Source organism: Saccharomyces kudriavzevii, assembly GCF_947243775.1.
Source record: "Saccharomyces kudriavzevii IFO 1802 strain IFO1802 genome assembly, chromosome: 7".
NCBI lineage: Eukaryota > Fungi > Ascomycota > Saccharomycetes > Saccharomycetales > Saccharomycetaceae > Saccharomyces > Saccharomyces kudriavzevii.
In genome coordinates, this window is record NC_079278.1 from 950446 (window position 1) to 971916 (window position 21471).

Sequence of the window (21471 nt, forward strand, 5' to 3'; positions counted from 1 at the left end):
CAAAAGTGATATGAATAGCGAAACCATAAACCGGCAGAGATTTGAAGACTAAATAACATAGCGAAGGACCCTCATCTGCTCTTGAAAGTCCACGTGAAACAAGCATGAAGACCTCTACCAAGGCCATCAAACGAGTTCTGGATCATCTGCAATCCACCGGGAGGGTGCTTGGCACCGTAGAGCCGAGAAATTCTGCCACACTAACTGAAGAAGCAACGTTTAATGGTGGTCAACAGCAATTGCAGGGCGGGAAATCCATTGTGCTACAATATAGAAGTTACAATCCATATTTGGTGAAGGAGGATTTTATATCGATTCTGCCAGAAAACCTATACAAAAATAGGGGCCAATTTACCAATGAGCTTGACTTCCAGCTGATTAAAGTAAGGGACCCTAAATATTTCAAATTCAAGGATCAGTATAACTTGTTGTTTAATGATCATAACTCACTGACTGAGTACGCAAACCTAACGAAACTCTCACGAATAAACAAAGTCAGGGTGAAAATGACGCCATTGGTGCAGCCCTTGGCCACCATGATGAGGAAATTTCAAAGATACTCCAAAAATCTATACAACGCATTTCAATCATCTGAGCGATATTTTGAAGGGTTAAACGAAAGAACTGATATTACCAACGAAACAAATGTAAGTCAATTATTGAATATCCATGAATCTATTCGAGAACTTGAAAGTAAATCCGTGGTAGTTTGGAATTTACCTACCCAGTTGCGATCGTACGATGTACTAAATTACTTTTGGTTTTACAATATAAGATCAAGCTTTAAAATATACTGGGATGATGAGATGAAGAGAAATCTACGATTTATATCTTTTGAAAATTCTGACGATGCGTATCGATTCAAAAGGAACTATCATGGTTTGTTAGCAAAAGAGTTACTGAATCTGCCGAAAAGTGAGGGGGCAATTGACGACGCGACCGAGACGGGCTCCGACATGGACACTTCGAAAGTGTTAGTCGATTACTTGAGCGAATGAGTAACCTAAATCTTGTACGTAAATATACACATATCTCTATACACACATATATATTCATGTTAAAGTTCTCTCCACGATTCTCTCAACAGTTCCCATCTGGTTGGCTCATGCACTGGTCTCGAATCATCGTTTCTTAAACTTTCTTCCAATGAATAATGCGTTTTCGATGAGACTTGCTGTTGCTCCTTTTCCAAAATGACAAATTTTTCCCATATTCCAGAGTTTTGCCACACCAGAACCATCGAATCATCTTGATCTTGGTTATTGACATCCCGACACCAACCAATCTTGCATCTGTCCTTGTAAAACCCATTGTCGTGCGTTGCATCGCCACTATTAGCACTTCTATGAGCGTCAAAAACTGGATTTTTCAAATGAACATTACATATTGACCACACGGAGTCCAAGTATTTAGGTCTCCACAAACCCTTTGGTATGTAATTTTTCAACGGATGACTCGTACCATTGTCGTGCGAGTGATCATGTGATTTCGTGTCGCCATTGTCTGTTTCAAAAATTTGGAAGACATGCAACGTTTGCTTATTTGACAGCGCCGCTAGCTTGCTACCGTTGGGACTGAAGCTCAATTCGTAAATGTCCGCCTTGTCCATGCCTCTTCTGAACTCTTTGATTAAACTGCCATTATGTGTGCTGAATATTCTTATTAGAGTACCTTGGACAGAACACGTGGCTACCATGGTACCCTGATGGTTTATCCTGACCAGCTTGATCTGATTCTTGTGAGCTTTAATGATGGAGGTAGGTAAAAGTGCTGATTCTGTCGGGTTCTGAGAATTATGCTTTATTTGTGACAGATCGGCTACCTGAATCTGGCCTATACACTTACTCGATGGGAATGCAATGATTTCCACGATCTTGGACTGTGATTGAGATGAGGTTTGTGATTGGAGGTGTTTACTGCTACAAACTACATAGTCCACGGATCCATTGGAAGGAATATCCAGAATGGGACAAATTCTTTGCGGGTTTGTTTGAAATTGGAAGATTTCTATGGTGTTTTCCAGCACCACTACAATATGGATCCTGGACAGGAAAACATCTTTGATAGAAGACATGAACTTCAAAGTTATCGTCTCCTTTTGCAAAAGATCATCCCAAATGATGAGCTTATTCAGGGCATGCCTCGGCCTTTTACCACCTCCAACAAGGGCAATGTAGTTTGTACGATAGAGCATTCTGGTGTAGCCAATCCCGGTGCCCCTGGATTGATTGGCCAAAGACTCCTTAAATGTTTTTGACAGCTTGTTGGTCAATGGATCCGTATTGAAGATGCGGAATCCATTCTCTAATGCAACGCTGAAACACGAATCATCTTGGTTGAACGAGACACTCAAGAATTTCGGTTTCCTTCTGTTATTGACGGCTTCTCTTATAGGTTGACGAACATCCATCTGCCAATTATATATATATTTATACTCAACTTCTATTATTCACTGCTTCCCGGGGTTGCCTGCCTCTTCTTTCCTTTAACAGTGACATCCCGCCATATGCTTTTACAACTAGTGAATACATACAAATGGCTTTACAAGCCAGAAAAATGTGATCACGTGACATTCCCCGCACCTGCTCTAAGGTTATTAGCCATTCTCAATCTTTTGAATATACACGCAGAAAAGGCATGAATCCACCTACTTTCATCGAGAATCTGTCCATGTCTTCTCCACGCCCAAAGCCTCCCTACAATACTACAATCATGAGCTCTATGTGATCTAAGTTATTTCCGTTGACTAGCGGATTTCGGCTGTATTTCCGCGTTTTCGTAGGCAATAGCCGCGGACACAATAGAAAGTGCATAGAGTGAACAGAAAGTCGGTGAGAACACTGCATTACATCCAAAATAGGCGTCTTATATTTGAGAGGTATGTGATGTATCAGTAGATTATTTAAAGGGTGGAGTATACACGTCTTCAGTAGCCTTGTCACCTATCTTGGTCTTGTATTTCTCTCTTTGTAGCGTAGGACAACAGCGAATACATAATAACTTATAAGCATATGACGGACAGCCGCTCAACGAAAGGCTCAGCTAAAGCTTGCAGCATGAGCGACCTCTCGTTCAAGAGTGAAAAAGAACAGAATCAGCAACAAAAACAACAATTTGCCGTGAGTCAGGTGTCCATGCATACAGCAGCAGAACAAGATGCGGCCTCAGCACTCGAGAATAGGAATGCAAAGCATAGCGCCAGAGAAAATTCCGCATTGCCCAAAGGATTCGTTTTGTATGCATCTTTAACGGCGCTGGCTTTATCATTGTTCCTGGCCGCTTTAGATACCATGATAGTTTCCACAATCATTGAAGAGGTCGCCAAGCAGTTCGGTTCGTACTCGGAGATCGGTTGGCTATTTACTGGGTATAGTTTACCAAACGCACTGTTAGCGTTGATATGGGGGAGGATTGCTACGCCCATCGGGTTCAAGAGGACTATGTTGTTTGCTATAGTCATTTTCGAAGTCGGATCGTTGATCTCTGCACTAGCCAACTCAATGAACGTGCTTATCGGCGGTAGGGTTATTGCTGGCGTTGGTGGCTGTGGTATTCAAAGTTTGTCGTTCGTCATTGGCTCGAATTTGGTGGAGGAATCGAATAGAGGTGTACTGATTGCCATCTTGAGCTGTTCCTTTGCTATCGCATCAGTGGTTGGGCCTTTCCTCGGAGGAGTTTTTACTTCCAGGGTCACATGGAGATGGTGTTTCTACATTAATCTACCAATCGGTGGTTTAACCTTTTTCCTATTTTTGATGTTTTGTAACCCAGATCCGCATACATTTCAAGAAACGGTGCGTAACATCCTTAGGATCCCATCACAATTAATAGAATTTGTGCGTAAAGTAGGACATCACTTGTCGAAAGTCAAAGAACTGGGCAAGAGAACCAGCTGGAAAATTCTGTTGACGGAATTGGTTTTCATGTATGATATTATCGAATTTGTGCTTTGTACAGCAGGGTTCACAAGCATCTTATTGGCTTTCACGTTTGGTGGCAACCGATACGCTTGGGACTCCGCTGAAATTATAGTTCTTTTTGTCATCGGTGTCATCCTGGTAATTTTAGCCGCTGTTTATGATTTCTTCGTATTCCCCAAGTTCGACGTAGTGAAAACAGCACCACGTTATCAGCCACTAATGTCATGGAGAAATATAAAGAGACCAGGTATTTTTACAGTCAACATAGCCCTTTTCCTTCTTTGCACAGGATACATTAGTCAATTCACGTACATTGTACAATATTTTCAATTGATTTACAACGACTCCGCATGGAAAGCCGCCGTACACCTGGTCGCCTGTATCATTCCTACCGTCATCACATCCGTAGTCTGTGGGGTCATCACCGACAAGACACGCCAAATAAAGCCTATCATTGTCATTTCAAGCATTCTTGGTGTGGTTGGTGCAGGATTGCTAACTCTATTGAATAATAGCGCAAGTAACTCAGCTCATATTGGCCTTCTGATCTTACCGGGCATTGCCTTCGGTGGATTGATGCAGAGTTCCATGCTCGCTTCTCAAATTCAATTAGACAAGGAAAGCCCAACTTTCCACTCAGATTTTGTCTCTATCACAACTTTTAGTACCTTTTCCAAGAATTTAGGTCAAGCTCTGGGCGGTGTCATCTCTAATACGGTTTTCAGTGCTGCTGCCGTAAACAAATTACACAAGTCCAATATTGAACTGCCTGGTGGCAGCACGGCAAATAATCTGGTAGTCTATAGGCAAACTCACTTTGATGGATCCCATTCCAAATTGGGGAATATCATTTCGGCATCTCTCACTGATGTCTTTTACACGGCGTTGGGATTTTATGGACTATCGTTCGTTTTTGCGGTTTTTGCTTCAGGCAAAAAGGTTGCAGTTAAACCAATACGAGTAAAGGATGATCTAGAAAAGGGAGAAGGCATAAACGATAAATCCAAAGAAAAACAATGACTGATTGATATGGTTTCTTTTTCCGCGTAACTTGCCTCATATTGTATAGCTGGTGGCAAAAGTATCGGCGTGATACCAAAATGTCTGTATATAGCTTCTATTTCGGGTAGTTAAGGTTTCTGTAGTAAAAGATAAATAATTTCCACTTTGCGGTAGTAGCAATTCGTCTTTGCTGCAATTGTTGTTTTTTTGACATTATAACTTCTGTTTTTGTATTTTTTGGCGCCTGCTTTGGCCCATTCTAAAGGCGTCAAAAAAATATAAAGGATGATTAGTACTTAAATAGCACCTTTATCCTTTGCAGACAAAAAAAAATCGAACGTTGCAGGAAGATCATAGTTTCTTCCTAAAACGAAAAATATTACTTGCTTTTACATTATTCAAAGTTTTATAAAGACTTTGATTCCAAAAAAAAAAAATGGCTACTCCCCACCTGAATCACAGACATAACTCTAGAAACTCAAACAAGAAGGTCAACTCCAGTGGTAATGCAGTAGAAGTCGATCGTTTCATTCCAAAATCAGTTTCAAGAAATGCTTATAAGTCTATTCCCATGTTGAACGGGTTTGATATAAGCTACTCGGAACTTTGTGAGAAATCCCCTTCGCCTGAGCGGCTATCCTCTCCTGAATTCTTCAACGAACTAAGAAACACGGGAAACTACGAATCAATAAGCATCACAAACGAATTCTCCATATCAAGCATATCCAGCTCTTCAGATAGTCAAATTGCTAGAGGTGAAAGTGCAAGAGCTTCAAGGAAGGATGATTCAAAATTAACTAAAGAACAAAAGAACCATAGGAAAAACATTGCTCATTCTCTTGGTTTCCAATTACCTGACCGTGTCTTTAAATTCGAGTCTACAAGTGTTGAGACTCAGGAGAAGAATCTAATCATGAAAAATAGCTTAGTATCAGGAAGCAGCGTTGGAATACGGACAACTTTTGACTTTGGTACGCTGTCGCCCGATGTGGCCCGTTACTATATTGCTAATTCAAATGCAAGATCTGCATCTCCACAAAAAGGGCTCCAAAGACCGGTTAAAAGAGTCAAGTCACATATTCCATACCGTGTATTGGATGCACCTTGCCTGAGAAATGACTTTTATTCAAATTTAATTTCTTGGTCAACAACCACGAACAACGTTCTAGTGGGGCTGGGTTGTTCCGTGTATATTTGGTCAGAGAAAGATGGAGCGATATCCATATTAGATCATCAGTATTTAAGTGAGAAGAGAGATCTGGTAACCTGCGTTTCATTTTGCCCTTATAATACTTATTTTATAGTTGGCACAAAATTCGGTCGTATTCTTCTTTATGATCAAAAAGAGTTCTTCCATTCCACCAAAAAAGATGAAAAGGAACCGGTCTTTGTTTTTCAAACAGAATCCTTTAAAGGAATATGCTGCTTGGAATGGTTCAAACCAGGTGACGTGTGTAAGTTCTTCATCGGAGAGGAAAATGGCAACGTAAGCCTTTTTGAAATCAAGAATTTACATTTTCCGTTGAAAAAATGGAATAAAAGACAAAAATTCGAGGAAGAAAATTTAATTGGATTGAAGCTCCACTCGACATATCAGGCTCAGGCCCAACAAGTTTGTGGTACGTTATTAAAAGCTTACACAAAAGTTTTCACATACCCTTATCTTAATATCATACCATATTATATCCACTTTAACTTACTAACAAAATAAATTTACTATAGGTATCTCATTGAATGAGCATTCAGGCTTGCTTGCCGTGGGTGGAAATGACAATTCTTGTAGTTTATGGGATATTTCAAATTTGGATAAACCGGTAAAGAAATTTGTGCTTCCTCATAAAGCGGCAGTGAAAGCCATTGCATTCTGTCCTTGGTCAAAATCTTTACTGGCAACGGGCGGTGGAAGTAAAGACAGATGCATTAAGTTTTGGCATACATCAACTGGCACATTATTGGATGAGATTTACACCTCAGGACAAGTCACTTCTTTAATATGGTCATTAAGACATAAACAGATTGTTGCTACTTTCGGATTTGGAGATACTAGAAATCCTGTGTTAATAACACTCTATTCATATCCGAGATTATCAAAACTACTTGAAGTCAAATCACCGAGCCCACTACGTGTACTTAGCGCGGTTATCTCTCCAAGTTCCACGGCAATTTGCGTTGCCACCAATGATGAAACAATCAGATTTTACGAACTGTGGAATGACAAAGAAGAGATAATTAATGAGATCCAAGAAAGCGGGATTTATGGATCTAATATTATAGAGTATATGGAGGGAATCGAAACGACACATAACAAAAGAATAAGGTGATATAAAAAAGGTGATGTAATGCACAGAAACAAAATTCTACTACAGAGAGTAAAATGGCACCAAAAGTATATATGTATATATAAAAGTCAACACATAAAAAAGAGAAAAGCCACATACGTTTGGCTGAATTCACGTTGCATACTAAATAACTAAGAATTTTTAATTTCAATATCCAGAAGGAACCTCAACTGTTGGTTGATTTGTGACGTTTTTCAATCCGGCCGGCTTGAAGCAGCGAAGGGTCCTGGCAAAATAAAGATAATAAATATGAAAAGGAAACCGGGAACATTAGATGATGATTCGGAGAAATAAAAGAACAAAGGGAAAGTAGTCCGTAAGAAATTCACTTGAACAGTCTGTATTAGAGGCGTGCATAAATCCAGTGACATTGAACTGATAATGGATGCGATGGAGAATATGGAAAACGACAACGATGATGTATTGGAAGAAGAACCAGCGATTCAATTAATTGCTCCAGGAATAGCGAGGAACCTAACACAAGAAGTCATTACCGGCATTTTCTGTAATGTGGTTGTATATCCGCTACTTTTGATATTTTTCATTCTGACTTTTCGTTACCTAACTACAAGGATTATACCTTATGAATTTATAGATGAAAAATTCCACATTGGACAAACTTTGACCTATTTAAAAGGAGACTGGACTCAATGGGACCCCAAGATAACCACACCTCCCGGCATTTATATATTGGGTTTAGTAAACTACTACTGTATAAAGCCAATTTTCCGGTCATGGAGCACGTTGACTATATTACGACTGGTAAACTTACTCGGTGGGGTGATAGTTTTCCCTATCGTAGTACTCAGACCAATATTTCTTTTCAATGCGTTAGGTTTCTGGCCCATTTCATTAATGAGTTTCCCATTAATGACAACATATTATTACTTATTTTACACTGATGTCTGGTCTACAATCTTGATATTACAATCTCTCAACTGTGTGTTAACGTTACCGCTTGGTCCTGTGAAGAGTATATGGTTGAGCGCCTTTTTTGCTGGTGTGAGCTGCCTCTTCAGGCAGACGAATATCATATGGACAGGATTTATAATGGTCCTTGCTGTCGAACGCCCGGCTATTTTACAAAAACAATTCAATACGCATGCATTTAATAACTATTTGAAGCTTTTTATTCATGCAGTTGACGATTTTTCACACCTTGTGCTACCTTACATGATAAATTTTGTTCTGTTTATCATTTATTTGGTTTGGAACGGATCCATAACATTGGGTGATAAGTCTAGTCATTCAGCTGGTTTGCACCTGGTTCAAGTATTTTATTGTTTTACATTCATTACTGTTTTCAGTTTACCCATCTGGATTTCCCGTAATTTTATGAAACTGTACAAAATAAGAATAAAAAGGAAGCCAATACAAACCTTTTTTGAGTTTATTAGCATTATGCTAATTATTAGATACTTTACTAAAGTTCATCCATTCTTATTAGCAGACAATAGGCACTACACATTCTACCTTTTCAGAAGGCTGATTGGCAATAAAAGTAGACTAGTAAAGTACCTTTTAATGACGCCTATCTATCATTTCTCCACGTTTGCATACCTTGAAGTAATGAGACCTAATCAGCTCACTTTTCATCCCATCGCCCCACTTCCCATTAAAGAATCTATACTTTTACCCATACAACTGACGCATATTTCATGGACTGCTTTAATATTATGTACCATGGTTACCATCGTTCCATCCCCCTTATTTGAACCCCGTTATTTTATATTACCTTATTTCTTCTGGAGAATATTTATTACCTGCAGTTGCGAACCTTTAATAGATGACCTAAAGCCTGCCAAAGAAGGCGAAGTCCCAATAACTGTAAGTAGTACAAAGAGACTTTTTATGGAGCTATTATGGTTTATGCTCTTCAATGTTGCAACTTTAGTTGTCTTTTCGAAAGTTTCATTTCCTTGGTCTACTGAGCCTTATTTACAAAGAATAATATGGTGAACGAACACTAATCATAGCTGTGAAATGACGCTATGTAATGTTAACCATTACTATTCATTTTTTTTTTCTTTACCCCTAAGTGGTTAAATAACCAACTTGTTTGTATATATATCACTGTTGTTCATAGCTGTCTTCAAGCCTTGGAGTCGATCATATGAAACGAAAACACAACAAATTCTCCATTATTGTAGAAATCTTACACTGTGGTCAACATGTTTTTTAAAGAACCAGTAGACATAAAAGGATTGTGCTACATATATATATATTTATGATTATTGTAAACATTTCATAAGGTTAAGGACCTACCTATAACAACTCGGTAGAAATAAATATTGTCTACAATTTTTTTTGTTTTCGGCTGTTGAATGTTAATTATGATATTTCTCATAAGGCTATATTTTCAAATTCCTCTCTCGTTTCGTTGACCTTAGCAGTATCACCCCTTACCGCTTTCACCTCTTCGTTAGTTACTTCTACTGTTTCGTTATTCACATCATCACCATCATCATCATTATTCTTCGATTCAGTAGAATGTTCATTTTCACCGTCTTGCTCTTTTTCCTGTTTAGCCTCTGCATCTTCAGATTTGCTTTCTTCCTCAACTCGATCAGGACTTTCTATTTTTGTAGGTTTGGCTTCCACTTCAGCGTTCTCAGATTCGTTTTTAACAACCTTCACAGACTCGTGGTCCTGAACGGATTTTGCATCTGCACTATCAGTATCGCCACCTTTTACGGATTCTTCAATAAGAGTGGCAGGCTGTTCATTTGTTGCTGTTGCTACCGCATCCTGTTGCACAACAGGGACGTATTTCTGTTGTTGTAGAGGTGGCTCAGGCTGAGGCTTTTGTTGTAATTTCAAATTTTCTTGATATTTAACCCACGCTCTTCTTTTCAAAACTTCAAAATAATCTTGTATAGGCCCCTTGGACTTTTTATCTCTGAAGACTAGTTCACCGTCACCACTCAAATAGTCATCGTTGTCATCTACCAAATACCAATTCCCAGCCTCCAAATCGTTGGCAAACGATAATAGGTACTCGCCCCAATTGTCAGCAATAACAAATTTCGTATCAAAGTCTCTGCCAAATATTATGATTTGTGCATTTTTACCGTTAGGACCGGGTGCCAAGTCTACACCGATATGGTTACCAGCATTATCCGTTATTACTGGAATCCAAGCGGGATGTGCGTATACTGGTTGTATAGCATTTGGAGGGATAGATTTTTGTTCCGGGATATTTGGTAACTTGAACTTGTTAGCATTTGGTCTTTCCATGGATGAAGAGGAGCCGGTGGATGCAACATGCGATAAGCTCTTTTGGGATCTTTTGTTCAGGTTCTTTGCGACGTTTCTCCAGGTTTGAGTCATAGCCACAACCTGGTCCAAAGTCATTAGTTGGAAGCCATAGAAGAGACCCGAAGTACCCGTCATCGAATCTAAATCCTCTTGTCCGTCATGGATTTTGAAGGAAGCCTTTAACGGGTTGGGGAAGCTAATTTCCAAATCCTCCTCTGCGTGAGTTATATCGTTTTGGGTGCAAGGGTCGCTTAAAGTTGCGTTTAAATCTGGATTATGTTCACTGGTCCAAAAATCGATGTGTCTCCAAGCCAAGAGGGTTTCAGAAACACCATCATTCGAATCCATGGAGTTGAATTCATCAATGTTTATATCGTCATTAGATGGTACACCGTTATGGAATCCCATGCTCATTTCTTCATCTCCACTATTCAAATGCATTTGAGAGGGGTTTACCTGTCCATTGTTACTATTCAAACGTTTACCCATGTTAAAGGTAGGCGTTTCATCGGGGTTATACTCTGCATAATGGTCGTTAGTACTGAGGGAGTACACCCATTCTTTTACTTTTTTTTTGAATAAGTCCATTGTATACTACAAAATCCGCCAAAGTATTGTTGGTCAACGTATTTGTTTGAATATGTTTATTTTTTTTCAAAGTTTGGTTTATAAAGCTGGGTCCTTTACTGTATATTTTCAATTTTTCGATAAATTTAGCTATACACGAAAAAAAAATTAGCGGATTTAATTTTGTACCTTTATTTCCAGTAGGCTTGGTCCTTGAATGAAGTATTCGTGAGTGATTCTACGTTGGGTGAAGCAAAACTTTGCAATGATTGAGATGCGTTTAAATTTGTTCAAGCAGCGAAAGTAATGAGTGTATTGTTACTACAGGAAAAAAGTTCGAGCTTTTTTACTACGGTGCAAAAACATTCCTTTGATCTCGAACTAAGGAAAACTGACTTAGGGAAAAAAAAAAACTGCGGATTCTGTTTTTTTTCCTTTTTTCGCTCTTTTGTTTTTTCTTTTTTTATCCGTCCTAGGGCTTGGGAAGCCCTATGTAAAACCTCTTTCAATGCCCTATGTAACATTATGTTAGGGCTTAGGCCTTTTTTGTGGCAATGACGTCACAGATTGACGATGATCTGAGGGGGGGTTTCCAGATACGGAAAAGGTAAACAACAGCGTTATCCTAAAAGGGAAAGCGATTAGCGCAAAGTTGTGCAAGCATTACCGTAATGCGCGTTACGCCTTGCAGATAAATGCTTCAGTATGGAGTGTGCATTTTTGCGATGATCCTATGTAGAGTTGGGAATATACACGCTTTATATACCCATATCTTTTATCGTGAAAAAAAGAGCAGTAACATGGTTTGGGTATTTTCCGCGAGAGTGTAGCCCTGCAACTATATATAGTTTCTTTTTCTCTTGTGCGAATATCGATAGTTTATCAAGAAGAAGAAGAAGCTTCTTATTCTGCTTTACTAACTATTAGGCAAAAAAAAATCTTTTTCTTCCCTCACTTATCTGTATCCCTTTTTGTTTCAAGTTAGATTACAGAACTATCACACTAGTGCGCTAGGCCAACCAACGGAACATGACATATCGCGGCTCGGTGTCTCAAGATGAGATGAGAAGGTTGGCACGGGAAACCCAAAGTACATCGATATCTTGCACAAAGGAAGATAAGACAGCAGGCTCTGCTGAACAATCCTTGAAGGAGAACCGCAAGCACACACATGATGTAGATGCGTGTGTGAGGCATTCACTCCACAGGCGCATTTTCAAAATGCCATATCATAGAAAGAGAGTAGCAGAAGAACAGAGGAAAAACTTGAACACACAACTTAGACAAAAGTTTGTTTCGCCATCGGATAGTTTACTTTCGCCCTGCTCTAGAAAACTAAACGATCACAAATCAAAACTTTTTGCCGCCAAATCACAACCCAAGCGACTGGATTTTGCTCACAGTAAGCAAAATATACTAAACAGTCCGAATACGGACACCGAGATTGATAACGATGAAGACGGCCATAGTGAGGCGGTCTACTAGCTAAGTATATCACTTATTTTTGCTATATAAGCTTTACAACATTACGCGAAGAATACAGAACAATACACATTATCCCTATTCTTAAAAGACATACACATATTTATGTTTTTACGTATCATTTTTTTTTTCCTTAATTTTATATTCACAAGTGAGTGGCATCCTGATATTCGATTGATAAGCGTTGTTTTATCTCCGCTATTTATTTGCCCCTTCCGTCGATTCTTGCGTCCACCACAGTGTTCAACAACAATGCTTCATTGTCCAAGATGACCCTGTTAGGAGAGTTAGCTAAGATCTTCGCGATGTCCCTGGCTGTGTCCAATCTTTTCAACTCTACGTAGTCTCTTGATTTTTTGATGGCTTCACCAATCAATTCTGCAGACTTGGCTTCACCTTGTGCCTTTACTACCATACCTTGCTTTTCTTGTCTGGCTTTATCAACCACGAATGCTGCTCTTTGGGCATCTTGCTGCGCAATTTGCTTGGCCTCTACGGCATTGGTGAATTCTGGAGAAAATGTCATGTACGTAATAGAGACATCATCCAGTAAAATATTGAATCTGGTTGCACGGCGAACCAAGTTTTCACGAATCAACCTGGAGACTTTCTCTCTTTGAGTGATTAATTGAGACGCATTGAATTGGGCCACCACTGACTTTAGCACTTCATTGACGATAGAAGGTAAGACTCTTTCATCGTAATCCTGACCCAAAGTTCTATATATGATGGGCAATTGTGCCACATCCGGCCTAGAAAGCACTCTACAGGTAATATTCACCATTTGTAAATCTTTCGTACCCGTCAAAGAGGCAACATTACGAGGCTTTGCTCTCACGTCATAAATGATCGGGGTGTCAAGCCAAGGGAATATAAAGTGCGTACCTTCGTTGAATATCTTACTAGAGACACCGTGTATCCTGGAATAAACAATGGCCCTATGACCACCATCTACATTGAACAATGCATTATTGACGAAGAGGGCACCACCTCCAAGCAGAAGCAAACCTCCAAGACCCGCAAATGCCCCCTTTGGTGAAGGCACTCGGCCTTTGCCTCCAGGCTGCTGTACCTTGGACAATTGTTTTTGAAACGCCTTTGCGTACCTCTGAAACTCACCCGGCGATCTATTCATTAACACTAATTACTATTCTGGTTGTAGCGTCTGTTCACTACTCCTTTCTGATCACGAACTATTCCTTCCCTACGCAATCGTTCCGGATATACTTCATTGCTAATGGCACTGCCCTTTTTTGCCATTGCTTCCCTGAGGACCAAAAAAATAATATGTGGACGGAAGTTTGCCACTTCACATCGTTGACAGTGATCTTCAAATTTCAGTCACATCTAGGAGTATATAACAGACAGCCTTGCATTGACACCTGTGCCAGCACTCACTTATGGCGACTGACTCTGTAGTAAAGGACCAACTGGATTCCTCAACTTGCAGATGTTGTTTAGTATGATCCCACATGGATAAAATTCCACGGGCAGCAACATCCATTTCTTACCCGGCTGCAAGGATCCAGATCAACTAACTCATAAAGGGTACTTGCAAGAATGGTTCTCATTGACCGGTAATGGCTATTAGAGGCATTAGTGTATGACGTGGTAATCGTGTAACTATGTCTGATTATCCTTTGCACCAAGCGTGCATGGAAAACGAATTTTCCAAAGTGCAAGAGCTGCTTCACTCTAAACCTTCCTTGTTGCTACAAATGGACCAGGATGGCAGAATCCCCCTACATTGGTCAGTTTCCTTTCAAGCGCACGAAATTACCAGCTTTCTACTTTCTAAAATGGAGCACGTTAATCTAGATGATTATCCAGACCACTCTGGATGGACACCTTTCCATATTGCATGTTCAGTGGGAGATTTAGGTGTGGTGAAGTCTCTTTATGACAGACCCGTTAAACCGGATTTAAATAAGGTCACTAATCAAGGAATTACATGCTTACACCTTACAGTTGGTAAAAAGTGGTTTGAAGTGTCACAATTTTTGATTAATAATGGTGCGTCCGTAAGAATAAAAGATAAATTCAACCAAATCCCATTACACAGAGCTGCATCCGTGGGCTCGTTAAAATTAATTGCGTTGCTATGTGGTGCAGGTAAAAGCCCTGTGAACTGGCAGGATAAGCAAGGCTGGACTCCATTATTTCACGCTTTGGCTGAAGGGCACGGTGATGCCGCTGTACTTCTGGTAGAAAAATATCATGCCGAATACGATCTCGTAGATTCCAAAGGAGCTAAGGCGGAAGACGTTGCTCTAAATGAACAAGTTAAAAATTTTTTTCTAAATAACGTATAACATACTTAAATTATATATTAGAGAACTTCACATATCAATACTGCCCTCAAAAAGTAATTCAGAGGTGCAGTAAATCCCACTATAGCTCACGTTACCGGGCAGTTGTTCATTTTCGTTAACCGACGCAATCAGCAATAGCCCATTTTGTTTGATAATCCTTGCCAATGACGGGCAAATTTTTAGTATTTCATATGGAAGGGTCACACCTAACAAGTTATTGTTCATGGCAAATTGAACCATTGTATGTATGTTTATAGGCTCGGTGTTCAAATACGACATTTTTTGAGGGCTCACGGCCAATTCATTCAGGCAGTTAGGAGTATCACTCATAAACTTGCCGGTAGTCAAATCTCTAAAGAGACTTTTCATTTGCAACAAAACCGGGAAATTAGGTTGTTTCCAGTTCAGAATAGAGCAAGCCTCCCAATTGCATGAACTGAAAACTATTTGACGCATACCCTCATTTCCGCTGTGACGCAAAAACCTCTCATGCTCAAAAATAATAAGTAACAACTTATCAATGAATTGGTTTATATTTATGAACGGTGATATTTTTATAGGAATTGTATCAATTTCTTTATCTGTTGGGAAACAGACGCAAATTACTAACTGTACTGATCCTGGGATGACTTCTAACAGGCTCCTCAGAGGAACAACTCTAGAAGATAAATATTGCTTCAATGATACTTCGTCAAAACTTCCATCAATTTTACCGAAATCATAATCTACTAATTTTTCTAGTTGTCCCTTCGTCAAATCATTCAACAAAATCTTTGTGCCTTTGAATTCAATATACGGTTTTGGCGCTGCCACTATAGTTTCATCATTCAGGGTGCAAACCAATATACTGATGAAACTGCCATTTAAAGATGACGAAGTAACGAGATTGCCATCCTTACTAGATGTTAATAAATCACTTCCTGTAGATTTCCAGTATGGTTCATATTTTATAATTTTTAATGGGTTTCCTGGATAGGGAAAAATAATCTGGTAGTCTAAAGTGAGACATCCAATGTTGTTTAACCTTGTGTCGAATAGAGGTAAATTTATAGTCGCAATACTGTTTATTGTGGCTCTCTTGAAAAGAAAGGGCATTGCTGTTGTTTTGGCAATTATTCTTGTGCCAAATGAGGGAAATATTTCGAAATCCATTGAAAAATCGTCCACGGAATCTACTTGGAAAATTATTTCACCATCGTCATGATCTTCACTGATTTCTTCGTCATCTTCTTCATCATTTGTTTCACTAATATCTTTACAGAAGTTATTGATTTCACCGGATCTAACAGGTAAAATAACATTACGCGGTAATATTTCAGGTAAATTGGAAGACAACGTGATTCTCCCTGGTGAAGACGACATGATGATACCATTGTCTTGAGTTAGTTTAATGGACTCAAGGCCCGATTTTAATTTTAATTTTATAAAAATTTTCTTTTCCAAAAAGTTGTGACCATATTTTCTGAGTGGAATGATAGGAGGAGGTAAGGCAAAGTCAGGGATGCTGTCTTGAATATCTAAATCAGATTTTTCATCGTGTGGGGTCAAGCCTATTGTGCTGGGACATAGTTTACTTACTTGAAGATTTAATTCGTTCACAGATGCGAATGCTAAGTTTATTGGTGCTTGTAAAAGTGCATTCAAAACACCAACATGACTCTCCCATAAGGCATAAAAAAGTGGAGAATGTCCATTCCCGTCTTCAATATCCAGGCGTGCACTATTTTTCAATAATTCACTGATAACTTCTGAATGACCCGATCGAACGGCATAAAATATGGGAGTCCACTTATTGAACCCATCGATTTCATTAGGATCCGCTCCATAATGTATTAATAGTTGAATTAGTTGTGGATCGCCACCGATTTTGGCCACTATATGGAGAGTACATAAACCTGTTGAGTTCTTCTTGAAAAGCGGTTGACATAAATGTTGCGAGCCTTCATTTTTGCTACGATCAGCGTTTTGCTTACTTCGGATCTCTAGGAGTAACTTGGCAGCGTCGTGGTTATTGAATTTACAAGCGACATTCAAAGGATCAAATTGAACTTTCGTGGAACTGATTGTATTCTTACTGTAGTCCAAAATTGGCTTTTCAATTGGAGATGCATTTGCGCCTCCAATAGTTAATAAGTCCCGAACAACATCTATGTGGTTATTTGTTATAGCTAAGACCAAGGGTGTCTTTGAATCACTATCAATGGGATCAATGTCTTCTAAAAGATTCGTAATCAGTAAGGAATGAACAAACTCCAGTTTCCCTAGCTCTGCTGCATAATGAAGAGGTATCCGCGCATGTATATCCCGAGCATTCAGTAATTTCTGGACTGTCTCCTTGGATAATTTTGAGGTTGTTAGGGCTTCATCGAGAATAAACAACCGAGATTTATTTGGACAACTTGCAGCTTCATGAAATACATTTTTTCGTGAAAATACTTGGTCATCTTCGTCACAATACGACAGATCAATATGGTCTTGATTGCTTTTGTAGAAGATATGCAGGGAGTTATCATCTAGAGGGCTAGCCACCAGTAACAAGAACAACGTAGTAAGACATTCTTTCAACAGAGAAAAAACATTCTTGTGAAAAGATTCTGAGGAATTCTGTAGTAGATATGCAAAGATCTTGGCCTCTCTAAAATTCCTCAATAATGCATGCTTTCTCTGAATGTCTTTCACAGTCGCTATATTCAAAATTTCCTTATACCAGTTTTCAATTTCCATCTCCATATCTAGGGAAGAGGAAGATGCAGGAAAAAGATGCTCTAGTTGGTTTACAGAAGTTTTTGACGTGGCTAATTCATAATTCTTGAGTTTATTGTTATCATTATTATCATCGCCTTCATCGTCATTAGAAAACGTGTTGGATTGTAAATCTGCTCTCCTGCTGTTGTTGTCGATATCATTCAACTCTAGGAGAATGTGCAAGGTTTCATCGTTTAATTTTAGTGGTCCATCTCTTGTGAATATTGGTTGAATAGAAACAACTGTAGCCAGATAGAAATCTTTATCGTGAGATTGAGACCGTTTATCCCACTTTTTCAAAGCTTTTGAGAACCCAGTTTTATTCAACTCAACATACTGCTCCAAATTTCTAAGATCTTTTTGGAACTTTTTGAAAGCCGCATACAAGTTTTTGAATGAGGTAGCTTGGTTGGAGTTTAATTTGCCGTTTAATTTATAATCTTTGTATTTAGAATGTAAAATATTGAATTTTATCCTTAAATCGGACTCTCTTGCCAAATAATATCCGTTGACTTTTTCTAGTTCCCTCTCTAGTTTAAAAAAAAAGGCAGCTTTGTTTTCTTGCAATCTCTGATGTATGATCTTTTCGTCAATGTCATCTAATGTCAAATGCAGATCTAAATCAGAGCTTGTCTTTAAGGTGGGAATAGCCAATTGTTTGATTAGTTTCTTTAAAGCCTTGTAATCGATAAAATGGCTATTATATTCTGCTAACTCCAGCTGTCTAGCTTCCAAATACTTGCCAAACTTCATCGTACGTCTATCGATCTATATTTTCCGGGAAGATTATAAGTGGACTTTGACACCTTAAACTAAAAGAAAATAATGTTATGGAGGTGTTCTGGCAGAAGGTCCTAGAAAAAGATCCACTAGTTTAGCTGGTGCTGCTTAAAAAATGAAAACGAAATCTTTGCACTTGCACTTGCACTTGCACTATGCACAGAGAAAATTATGTAGTAAACTCTAAGGGAATCCTAATAAGTAATTATGAGGCGAAATAAGTATCGATGTCTGTTAGTGCTGGTTAGTTCTCATACTGGCCTCGAGCCATCGCCATGTAACAAATAGATTTGATTAATTTGTGCCCTTATTCGCACGTGCCATAACACCTGTACCTCGCAAGTAAATCTGTTCTATAATAAAGATAATGTATTACTTCAAGGGAAACTCACGGCGGAGAATTGTGATAAGGAACATGACATCGCTTTTTGGCATTCTTGCATGGAGAGAATAGGGTCGTAACAAACACATTTAAATCGCGTTCCATAGAATATATCTATCTGCCTTCAATATATATCCTGATTGATTTATGTGTTGCCAATAGAACAAGCACTTAGTAGTAAACAAGGCCTTAGTTAGATGATGTAAACATATTTGTTTTAAAGTATGCTAGTTTGTCGAACGGCAGTTTTCTGATCAGCAGATGTTTTTACGATGAAACTCTTGTAGATGATACCGTCAATAATATATGATATATTGCGTACACTACCTAAAACAAAGAGTCCTCCTAGTCCGGCAAACAAATGCATGCCTTCCCTTATAATCGCATTACTCTCTGGTTCACAAGCTTGTTTGGCGACTAGGGTAATGTAAAGCCTCATCGCTTCATGGCTTACGAATTGAAGAATTCATACTTATTCTTCGCCTTCTTGAAAAGGTCGCGCAGTTTTCTACGCAGCGTGGCAGCAATTAGTGATTATTAATCAGGACGCCAAAACTGCCCAAAGTGCACCCAATACCGCCCCACACCCTTAAACAAGTTAATTGATCAGTTTGAAGGTCACAAACCTACTATGTCTGCCAAGATATCACTTAAACAAGCTGACCGCGGCAAAAATGCTTCTTCGGTAGGGTCGCTTTATCTTCTCTCTTGAGCCTACTGCCAAGCAATCAGTTTGAAAAAACATTATTTATGCCTCCCCTGAGTTTGTGAACGAAGCCCACTAGAGTTGACAGTCTACACGGCAGATCTATTCTACTTTTATTGAGTCAGATTTTTCGGCCGATATAGCGCGTTTTCTTGGTCCAATAGTGTCAAATTTGAATTTCGATTACTAATCCCCATTAAAATGGCGGACGCGCTTATGCGTTTTCGAGTGATTGTCTACAGATCATCCCTCACAGAAATCAGCGCGGGACCGCCTGGAAAACTTTATTTTCTGACACTCACACATAATAGTATTGCACTTGTTTGAAAAATGAAAGAATTCGGCTACTCCTTTGTACGAAAATGCAGCGACGTTTATTGTCGAATCGTCGCCGTTAAAACCTCTTCTAGTCAATGATTCTCTCAGTAGACGAGAAAAGAAAGTCGTTAATTACAGGGCTCCTGATGAGGAAAACTGCACATCAAAATGTATCTAATTCGAAGTAGAAACTCTTTGGCTTTTCTTGATGTGATTTTTATTTGATTTTTTCCCAATATAGGTGTGCTAGCCAATATTAACAATGCTATCCAAAGAAACCGGTGCTATAATCAAATCTACAGTTCCTGTTTTGGAACAGCAAGGCGCTGTCATCACGCGCACTTTCCGCAAGAGCATACTTACCATAAACGCAGAATTACTTGATATTTTTAATAGGACCAATCAACAACTTGGAGAACAACCCACATTCCTTGGCTACAACTGTTTGGGCTGCAGCTAAGAATATTGATGACTTCTTCGCTCCGATGAACTATCTCAAGCAAATTGGCCGCAAGCAGCGTGCTTTGCAAATTAAGCCTGAGCGTTATCCAAGCGTCGGCAATTATCTGTTAAAAAAAGCAACTAATGAGGTATTAGACAATGCTGCAACCCCAAATTATTAGCCATTGGTCAAAGCATACCGAGCTATTTCTGTCGTCTTTATCACTGTTGAAGCAAAAATGTACAAAGAAGCATTATGAGCGGATTGGAATCATTTGAAATAACTGCTAAAAATTATGTAACATCAGATATCGCTGATTTCAGTTTAAAACCAAGATTTAAAACTGGTATTGATCTGGCAAGTTTGTCAATTACTCCAGGTCAATATATTACCGTGAATACTCACCCAATCATGCAGGGAAACCAGTACGGTTCTTTGAGACATTACTCTCTTTTTCTGCTTCTGTCAAGAGGAGTTTAAGATTTGCCGTAAAGACGGAACCTGTCACAGATGATTTTCCTGCAGGTTTGAGTATTTACACAGGGTCGCTAAATTCGGCGATAAAAGTACGTCAGCTGATAATTTTTGTTATGAGTAACGACTCGATAACAAAACGAAATTCCTCTAGTGCTACTATCGGTAGGTGCCGCGTTTACACAAACTTGAGCTATGCTAGAGTAACAAGCCCGACCAAATTCAAACACACTAATCCATCGGATTCAATCTTCTCATAATATATGGACAGAGGCGTTTAAGAAAGACGTTGATGAATTGTTAGCCAAATGCTCATACCTTCAAAAAATAACCGTTCATACAAATACTGAACCATTGATTGATGCCAAGTTTTCGAAAGAAAAAACGCCTCCACATGCGAATGTCTACACTTGTAGTTCTTTACTCTTTATGCAAACTGTGGTTGGTCGTCCAAAGGAGCTTGAGCATCGTAATGATATGGTCCATTATGAACACTTTGGTTTAAAAATGTCAACTGTTCAAATTCAAGAACAAAGTCCCGTAAGATGAGTTTTTTTATGTTTGATCTACGCCGCCTGAGTAATTGAGTCACACGATGAGAAAAAATGGAATTATTGTGCATTTCAATAAAAATATACGGCTTATTACTGGCTTTTTTTTTTACTAGAAACCCCCACGAGGACCTCTATATGGAATATTCAGATGTATGTAAAGGTAATTATGTATTTATATGATTCTTGGATG

The 21471-nt window shown here is 39.0% G+C and overlaps 10 protein-coding genes across 10 annotated transcripts; 6 read left to right on the forward strand and 4 right to left on the reverse strand.

Annotated features, from left to right (window-relative positions):
* Nucleotides 1-104: 104 nt before the first annotated feature.
* PET54 (Pet54p) lies at nt 105-998 on the forward strand (the record flags this gene model as incomplete). Its single annotated transcript, XM_056228246.1, has 1 exon — nt 105-998. The coding sequence occupies one exon, from the start codon at nt 105-107 to the stop codon at nt 996-998; it is 894 nt and encodes a 297-aa protein (XP_056087987.1).
* Nucleotides 999-1057: 59 nt separating this feature from the next.
* On the reverse strand, nt 1058-2410 carry HSV2 (phosphatidylinositol-3,5-bisphosphate binding protein HSV2; the record flags this gene model as incomplete). The annotated part of the gene is made up of 1 exon (XM_056228247.1): nt 1058-2410. The coding sequence occupies one exon, from the start codon at nt 2408-2410 to the stop codon at nt 1058-1060; it is 1353 nt and encodes a 450-aa protein (XP_056087988.1).
* Nucleotides 2411-3011: 601 nt separating this feature from the next.
* Nucleotides 3012-4940, forward strand: AZR1 (azole transporter; the record flags this gene model as incomplete). The annotated part of the gene is made up of 1 exon (XM_056228249.1): nt 3012-4940. One exon carries the CDS (start codon nt 3012-3014, stop codon nt 4938-4940), a length of 1929 nt encoding a protein of 642 aa, XP_056087989.1.
* Nucleotides 4941-5358: 418 nt separating this feature from the next.
* AMA1 (Ama1p) lies at nt 5359-7243 on the forward strand (the record flags this gene model as incomplete). The annotated part of the gene is made up of 2 exons (XM_056228250.1): nt 5359-6541; nt 6645-7243. The coding sequence occupies 2 exons, from the start codon at nt 5359-5361 to the stop codon at nt 7241-7243; spliced, it is 1782 nt and encodes a 593-aa protein (XP_056087990.1).
* Nucleotides 7244-7642: 399 nt separating this feature from the next.
* On the forward strand, nt 7643-9220 carry DIE2 (dolichyl-P-Glc:Glc(2)Man(9)GlcNAc(2)-PP-dolichol alpha-1,2- glucosyltransferase; the record flags this gene model as incomplete). The annotated part of the gene is made up of 1 exon (XM_056228251.1): nt 7643-9220. The coding sequence occupies one exon, from the start codon at nt 7643-7645 to the stop codon at nt 9218-9220; it is 1578 nt and encodes a 525-aa protein (XP_056087991.1).
* Nucleotides 9221-9604: 384 nt separating this feature from the next.
* Nucleotides 9605-11107, reverse strand: SMI1 (Smi1p; the record flags this gene model as incomplete). The annotated part of the gene is made up of 1 exon (XM_056228252.1): nt 9605-11107. The coding sequence occupies one exon, from the start codon at nt 11105-11107 to the stop codon at nt 9605-9607; it is 1503 nt and encodes a 500-aa protein (XP_056087992.1).
* A 1008-nt stretch (nt 11108-12115) lies between these two features.
* Nucleotides 12116-12571, forward strand: BNS1 (Bns1p; the record flags this gene model as incomplete). Its single annotated transcript, XM_056228253.1, has 1 exon — nt 12116-12571. One exon carries the CDS (start codon nt 12116-12118, stop codon nt 12569-12571), a length of 456 nt encoding a protein of 151 aa, XP_056087993.1.
* Nucleotides 12572-12770: 199 nt separating this feature from the next.
* On the reverse strand, nt 12771-13703 carry PHB2 (prohibitin subunit PHB2; the record flags this gene model as incomplete). Its single annotated transcript, XM_056228254.1, has 1 exon — nt 12771-13703. One exon carries the CDS (start codon nt 13701-13703, stop codon nt 12771-12773), a length of 933 nt encoding a protein of 310 aa, XP_056087994.1.
* Nucleotides 13704-14193: 490 nt separating this feature from the next.
* NAS6 (Nas6p) lies at nt 14194-14880 on the forward strand (the record flags this gene model as incomplete). Its single annotated transcript, XM_056228255.1, has 1 exon — nt 14194-14880. The coding sequence occupies one exon, from the start codon at nt 14194-14196 to the stop codon at nt 14878-14880; it is 687 nt and encodes a 228-aa protein (XP_056087995.1).
* Nucleotides 14881-14907: 27 nt separating this feature from the next.
* PHO81 (Pho81p) lies at nt 14908-18378 on the reverse strand (the record flags this gene model as incomplete). Its single annotated transcript, XM_056228256.1, has 1 exon — nt 14908-18378. The coding sequence occupies one exon, from the start codon at nt 18376-18378 to the stop codon at nt 14908-14910; it is 3471 nt and encodes a 1156-aa protein (XP_056087996.1).
* Nucleotides 18379-21471: the final 3093 nt, after the last annotated feature.